At 34.1% G+C, this 8,181-nt stretch overlaps 1 protein-coding gene across 1 annotated transcript in view; it reads left to right on the forward strand.

Moving 5' to 3' along the window:
* The window catches only part of LOC140743349 (glutamate receptor 1), a 138,580-nt gene extending 132,497 nt beyond the window's left edge, over positions 1-6,083 (forward strand). Inside the window, exons 16-18 of the mRNA XM_073074523.1 lie at positions 1-115; positions 639-905; positions 2,766-6,083. Coding sequence (XP_072930624.1) covers positions 1-115; positions 639-905; positions 2,766-2,831 — 448 coding nt within the window. The 3' untranslated portion in view covers positions 2,832-6,083. The remainder of the gene's footprint in view (positions 116-638; positions 906-2,765) is intronic.
* Positions 6,084-8,181: the final 2,098 nt, after the last annotated feature.

Here is an 8,181-nt window from a genome sequence, read left to right on the forward strand (position 1 = left end):
AGAACCAATCAATTTAGCTGTTGTTTACCTAAAGAAAGAAGGTATCATTGAAAAGTTGTGGCAAAAATGGCAATCCAGCCTTCCCCAGCCTACATGCGAAGCTCCTAAGAATGAAGTAAGTGACTTAGCATAATTTATGATGATTTCTTATTTTTTATGAAAAATAATTAGTAAATGAATAAGCACATGATCTGTTTGTAAACTGTCACTACACCACACTTGTTGTACACCGTCGAAGTCTGTGACCAGTTCTATTTAGAACACGACAGAAGTTTCCCCACACTTGAGATACGTCTTCGGAGGACTAAGATAGCTGCCTGGATGGATGGCTTATATGTATCTACATTCTTCTATTGACAGGCAAGAAGCGTTTCACGTTTCTTCTTTAAGTAAAATATACTGTTACTCTTAACATTTTTGGTAACAGCTCAAAAAACAATATTAATCTTCTACAACATTTACACAATGGCTGTCGATAAAAATCCTTTCTAACTTTAACATGAAGTCGCATCCAGCCGGCATTATTGCTACGGTACATTTTGTTAACAGATTCTTAAGTTCTCATTTAAGTGAATTGTAACCAATTTTTTACCACAAAATCTAACCTTTAACCACAAATATCACTTTCTAAATTCCAGGAGCCGTCGATAACCGAGATGACATTGGGCCAAGTTGCCGGGATATTCTACGTGCTGGTCGGCGGTCTGGCTTTGGCGTTAGCTGTGGCTCTTTTGGAGTTTTGTCACCACGGGCGCTTAGAGGCCGCTAGAGCCAACGTGCCTCTACGCGCGGCTCTTCGAGCTAAGGCCAGGCTCGCGTCTCGCTCTGAACGGAAGACTCCTCCTCAACGCACGCCACAACGTGAGCACGACCGGCTTGGATGGAACGGAGCTGCTTTTGCCGGGGTAATTATATTTAATACATGTTTGTAAATTTTAAAAGTCAGTCATAGCCAAGTTTGAAATTCAACTTCTGATTCCACATATAAATTTTCGAAGATATGGGTAATGACAATGCTCAATACTGAGACAGTAAAGGGTTGACGATTACACTGTTTAAACGAAGTTTTGGGCTCGGTCATTCGCTGTCCACAAAACAATATCGACGGATGGGTCCAAATATAGTATTTTTTATATCTAAATTTTATTAAAATGGGTTGAGCTATTACATAAAACTAACTTAAGAAAATAAGACGATCACAATTTGTAAATAGAATGCTCATAGGAGAAAATGTATACAATATGATTTCTGCTATGACTATGCTTAAGTTTTGACAAATTATGCTTAAGTTTATGAAATTATTTAAAATATAATTAAAAATACTGTCATGATATTATATATATGCAATTATATTACTGTTCGTTTTAAACTGACTAATACATTTTTGTGTTTAGTACAATGACTTCCTCCTAGGGAGAGATTTCTTGGGAAGCATTCATCAGAAGATGTACTAAAAGCTATTTTTTATGTAAGTTTTATCAACGAACCCGTGTTTGGTCCAGTGACTGTTGTGTGCTGTCTTTCCATAACCCTTATAACCATGGTATTACCTATGGCCTACTAATTGTAACACTCAAAGATACTTTTGAAATACCACCTCTGTGTACCTTCTGTCGTCTCCCCCTATACTGATCTCACCCACAAAATGTATTAACATTTATGTTTTCTAAAACAATAAATGCACAAAACAATACAAATCATATTGTTTTCAAAATGTTAGAACCCCGTTATATGGCCCTGTATGAAAAGTTTGTTAATTACGTATTTTAGGTTTTATCTAACCCATTAAATGTTACAATTATACATTAGTGCTCATTGATTTGATAAGTTGTGGACTTTTGTGTGTGCATCAAAAGACTTTTCTTTCAGTAAAATATAACAGCTACAACCTAGTCAAAAAATCTTATTATCTCTTTATAATTATTAAAAAGTGTATGGGAAGTTTAATACATTTCATTTACTCTTACCAAAAAGCGTTTTTTCCGTCCGACACTGATAACGATTTACCCGTACCGGACCGATATTGATATTATCATGACTCAACGATACCGATATCGGTGGGAATAAAGCATTTTACTGATGTATTGATTATACGGTATATTGGAGTGAAATGGTAACAACTGTATGGCCTAGCAAGCGAGGTGAAGGATGCTAAGTTATGCAAGTAGGATAGTTAATAACTTTAAAGATGGTAGAGCTCGTTTATGGTTCGATTCTGGTGGCAACACCGCCACACGTATTCTTACTAAGAACAGCAGTGTTAAGCTCTGCTGTGTTCTGGATTGATGGACGAGGTAAGGGAGATATACTTGTCTGAGCCATTCAGTTTAGATCTCAGGAGTACCGACGCTTCTGTGGCCAACCTCAGGTAGCAATCTAATATTATCTGTGGTTGATTAAAATTGTCCCTGGGCAAGAGTAACCTACCTTCAGGTGGACTGCACGCTCGTCTGCTACTCCTATATTATAAACGCGTAACTATTCGCACATTATATGTTATTACGCTTACTTGCAGTATACGTGATTACAACAAATAAACTTGATTTTATTGGGACAACCATAAGGGGAACGAATTGGTACCCCAGGTCGAAAATACGTTGCCTCGACCAACAAAACCCTCTAATGAAGATTTAACGTACAATAATTGCTAGTGAATGCTTGACTCATTTCTTTTGTTTCCCCTCTATCATACTTTTTTAATGTGACCATTTTACTAACATTGTTCTACCACACATTTTAATGTCCTTCATTTGAAATATTTTCAGTACTTCACCGCCGGGACCCAAATCGCCCAGGAGGAGGCCGTGCAGGCAAGTTTCACTCATGTCTGATCCGAGGACCAGAGCGGGGCTACTCTGCGTCGCTCTGCCACCCTCAAGTCGACCAATTCGGTGGACTTGTACCAACTGTAAGCTCAGATTATCGCTCATTGCAATTCACTCAATATTCGAATAACTAATGATATGAATATGAAAAAGATCAAATCGAAACTGGAAAGGCTAAAAGTCTGACACTGAAGTGGCCTCTTTACGTATTGGACTCTTATTCTTTCCAGTGACGAAATTATATCAGTTAAGCTGGGGATTGACCTTTATAATAATGTGCTCTAAAACGGACATTCGCGTACACACTGCAAAAATCGGTACTGTCTTGTGACGACTTTACGACGAATATCATTATCTTTCAACGAATATCGGAACGTCTCGATTGAGTAACTTGCTGGCATTTTACACAGTTTTGGGCAAATGCTCGGAGGTCGTGCCAAATTAACGAGTACTTATATTAGAACAACACAAATTCAGGTCTAACTCCAGTTTAAGGCACTCCGTACACAAGGATACCGTATTACATGTATTAATTACTTGACTACGCTATATTAGTAGTATGTAAAGCTGTGAATACGATGAGTATTCGAAATACTTAATATCCGATATTGTACTATCTTACGTGTGCGAAATGCACACAGTATTAAGTTTTGATTTAAGTTTTATACGCTTCAAAGTCAGACTTGCATTTACTATTATATAGTCCTCCACTGCCAAAATACTTCGAAATATTGGAATTGATGAATATATGCTGAAACAACATCATATCGTCATTGGAAAGGCTCAAAGTCTAACACGCAAAGGGGCATTCTTTGCGTGTTAGACTTTTAGCCTTTCCAGTGACGATATGAAACTTGTTTTAATCTATTATTATATTAAAATGATATTGTATTAGTTTTTACTTGTATTTTTAATCAGCGTCCATTACTGTTGCCAATAATTAGTGCATAATTATATTTCGTTTTACACCTATAAGTGTATTTGTTTATATCTATGCAATTTTATAATTATTAACTGCATTAGGTAGCTTTTTATGTATTTATAAAATGAATTTTGTATTATTACGTAATAAAATGAAATAAATGGTTTGTCGATGGGCAAATATCTAATATTAGTCAGGTTTTGCTTCCATAGAAATCTGCGAGTTAGATAATAATTATAGATTACTGTCATTATTGTTATATCCCCGAGTTGTTAGGATTTTTCTACTCTCCACACAGGTTTTAGATACTATTTACTCATTCTTAGATATATTGTACTAGATAATAGCGATTTACTAGTAGCTACTTATAAACTGTTTATAATTTTACTGTTAGATAATAATACTAATTATAATTGTCGTCATTCTCATAATAACTTAGGCAGTTGTAACGTTACTTACTTACTAAAAGTTAAATCTTTTTTCAATGCATATAGATAAATCCATAGACTTGTTCGAATTAAAATAATAATACGTGAATGGATACTTACTTCTTTGAAAATTACTTTGAATATTTATTTTTATCCACGGTCTTAATATAATAACACTAAATAATTACATTCAGCTTCAATATTTCTTAAATCAATATGTATCTTGATAAATGTATACTTCAAAGTATTCGTTCAAGAAAGTAAGAACGTATTAATAATTAGAAATTTAAGAAAGTCGTCAAAATACCAAAAAAATGAATTACAATAATCTTAATCGTATTTGTTATAGATATTTAATCATAGGCATTAAATTATTGATATCGGCGTTAAAATATTAGGTGGATAGATTATAATCTTCATCATTAATATTTTAATTTTAAGAAGACGCATTTGCTTGATCACATAAAACTTGTCTTCTAATTATAATGTGTAACACAGTATATTAAAGAAGTAATGAAGATATGTACCACACGTTTGCATTATTTATTCCTTAACATAATGTTAGTTAATTCGCTAACAAAGGAACACAAATTTAAAATACAAATTGAAAAGCTACCACCACTGACTAAGGATTTAATGAATGTGAATTGGTATAAAATTGGTTTTATATTTATTTTGTATTACAAATTTAGACCCTTTTACACGTCAATAAACTATGTATACTGGCTTTCCACTACCCGTGATGTTACCGAATGGAGGCAATCAGCCCACAGCAACACGTGGGGAGAGCATCATCTATCGTAGCACGGACCAATCCCTAGGAGACATAGATATATTATACTAACAGTAGGATAATATATCTATGCTAGAAGGTATGTAGGGTCCGTCGCGAATTGGCATCTTCAAAGAGCGTTTCAAAATGACAAAAGGATTTATCATGTCGTAGTAAAAATATTAATACTCATAATATATGAAGTAATAGACGGTGGACGGCTGATTACTAATATATGATAAATTCGTACAATCACGGACCGTAGGAAGCCGCTATTTTATGACTATGAAAAAGATTTAAACAACAGCTGTGAAATTGATGAGCATTTATTCTTTCGAAGTAACACAGTTTGTTACTTGCTACAAATATATATTGTGTTACATAGCTAAATTACTGCTACTGCTGCTGCTAACGGTTCACAGTAACGACTCAAGTATTTATTGCCAATCACAGCTTTTTAAGTTTTAACATTGGATTTGATACGCTTGTTCTTACAAATATATTTATATTTAAGGTACTTCAATATTTAATTAATAGTTATACCATTGTTGATGCTTTTACTGTCATATTGTCATATTTTATGTCATTTAAATTGCTCGATAAGATGGATTTGTTTAGAAAGTAAGCATTATTTGTCTCAGACAAAAATTATACTTACATACATTACTAGCACAAAGTATATTACTTAATAACGTTGTAAGATTAATTTCAAGCTATATTTTATAAAAATGCTTCTTTGTTTTTTTTTACGATTTACTGCTGTGTTATTGTTAAGGTCTTCAAGATAAACCTTCACTTTTAAAGGCCATAGACATTAGGGCGCGTTTACAGACACATCTTTTTGACATTAAAGTACTCGTATATTTATTTTTACGTAATTAAAAATTCATATTGTTGACTTCAGAGTTCAAAGGCGATACATTTTACCTACTACAATTTTTGAAATACTAGGATTGACTATTTACAAACTCGTTAAAGCCGACATTTTTACTATAAATTAATCAACCTAATGATTAAATGCTTAATTTATTGGATGGTTTGTAAATGCACCCTCTATTAACATATCTCGTAGTAATGCATATTATTGTTATAACCTTAATCAACATTGAATATTTAATTAAAGTTTTCATCACAAACTCCTGCTTTTGATTTTCAACATCCCTATTATTTTTTTTAGACTTATGTTATATTCAGACCGAATGATTAGTTATATATATACAGGGTGAATTTTTCAAACGGGCCTTCAGGGCCAAATCCGAAACTATAAGGATTAGCGAAAAATGCTGAAAGGAGTTACGAGGCCGATTTTGATAAAAACTAAAACTGCATCATTAGTTTTTTAAAATATCTTTTTCCTTAGCCGGGAATCGAACGAGTTCATTTTGAAAAAAATTACACTCTCTATATTATTCCACCATCTGATAGTGTCGCTTATAAGGATCAAATTCTGGGATGTAATGTTATGTAACAAATTAAAGGAAAAGGAAAATTTTGAAGAAAATACATATTTTTCCATACCCCTTTACACCCGAAGATTTTTTTTCGCAATTTCCGATTCAAAACGTTTATTACGGCTTTTTATATAGCTTAAGGGATCCACAAAAAATACGAAAAAAAATCCAGAGTTTATACTTAATCCAGAAAACGACCCGCACGATCGTGAGTCTCCGGTGGGAACTGTCACACTCACGATCGTGAAAATTGCAAAAAAAAAAAGTTTTTTATCAAAAAATATTAGAAAATTAAAACAATTTGGAGATATTTAACATCACTGTCTTTATTTTCATTAGTCTTTATAAAAAATCTGTCTTGGCAATGAAACCTAAACTACGTAATTCTATGAAAATCAACATTCTTCTTTCTTCCGTTATTGCCTCCGTCTTCAATCCAGGTCTCCAAGGCGTAGGTATTCTTGGCTAGGGAATACATCCAATGATAATGCAGATGGAGAAAACTTTATCCATATCTATTGCAATTAAATTAACTTTTCGACCGGTTCTTCTCAGATAATATAAATTTGTGCATCTGGTTACATATCAAGAGCCTCGTAATTAAAATATTAAGAAAAATATTTCTTTGGAAACTTTACTGGAGATGTTGGTAGGGATGTATAGATCTTTTCAAGACAGAAAACGTATTCTTTTCCAAGCTTTTTTTCGATGTGTTGGACGTGAAGATGCTCGGCGGCGAGAAATTTCTAGGGATGATTTTAAAGTAGATGGTTGAGGTTTAGGCTCAAGTTGCAGATCCAATTCTAGGTCAGTTTCTATTTGAGGGTCTGCATGTGCTTCTGGGTCTGTTTCAGGGCACAATTCTTCAAATTGAAACTCTTCTAATCTATTTGGTTGAAGCTCTTCACTTTCATGAAGATCTTCAATGTCCGATACATTTCTCCTCACCCTGCACTGGCAAAATCTGATCGTCATTTAAATGTACCCCTAAAATTGTAACAAACAAAATTGATATTGACGAAACTTACACATAACTGGTAATAGCAATAAAAACATTTACATCAAACGTTATTCTGCACCAACAACCGTAGGCACACGATCGTAACAGTTGAAATTTGCAACCTAATCCTTACTAATATTATAAATCCGAAAGTAACTCTGTCTGTCTGTCTGTCTGTCTGGTTGTCTCTTCTTCACGCCTAAACCACTGAACCGATTTTAATGAAATTTTGTACAAAGATAGTCTGAGACCCGAGAAAGGACATATGATAGTTTTTATCCCGGAAATCCCACGGGAACTAGGGATGGCGATCTAAGATCGATTAATCGGAGAATTGATCTTTTGGACCCAAAACATCGATTATTTTAATCGATATTAGTAAGGATTGAATTTTAAAGTATGCATTTAATCAAGCGATGATCTTCAGCAAAGTTGAAGGTACGAATTTTCAGTTTTATGTATGTTAGTATGTTATATTATTTTCTTTTAAACGCGGGCGAAGCCGCGGGCAAAAACTAGTTGTATCTAAATTGCAAGTTTATCGAATAAACTACTAAATTCCACGTATTTAGTGTTCTTTTAGCTTTCAAATTAGCTATGATTAATGATAGATACTAAACATTTAATACCAAAAATAATTATATACCTGTGACAGTGCGCGGGTCGAAAAAATATGCCATCTTTGGACGAGTCCCTAGCACAACTGACCGCCTGCACCCCGCTCACTTAGCCGGTATCACGTGCGATACTCTCCTCACGATCGATCGGCATCGGTTGCGTTTC

This window comes from Epargyreus clarus, unplaced genomic scaffold, assembly GCF_041222505.1.
Source record: "Epargyreus clarus isolate Ecla_fem2 unplaced genomic scaffold, WU_Ecla_fem_2.2 ptg000007l, whole genome shotgun sequence".
NCBI lineage: Eukaryota > Metazoa > Arthropoda > Insecta > Lepidoptera > Hesperiidae > Epargyreus > Epargyreus clarus.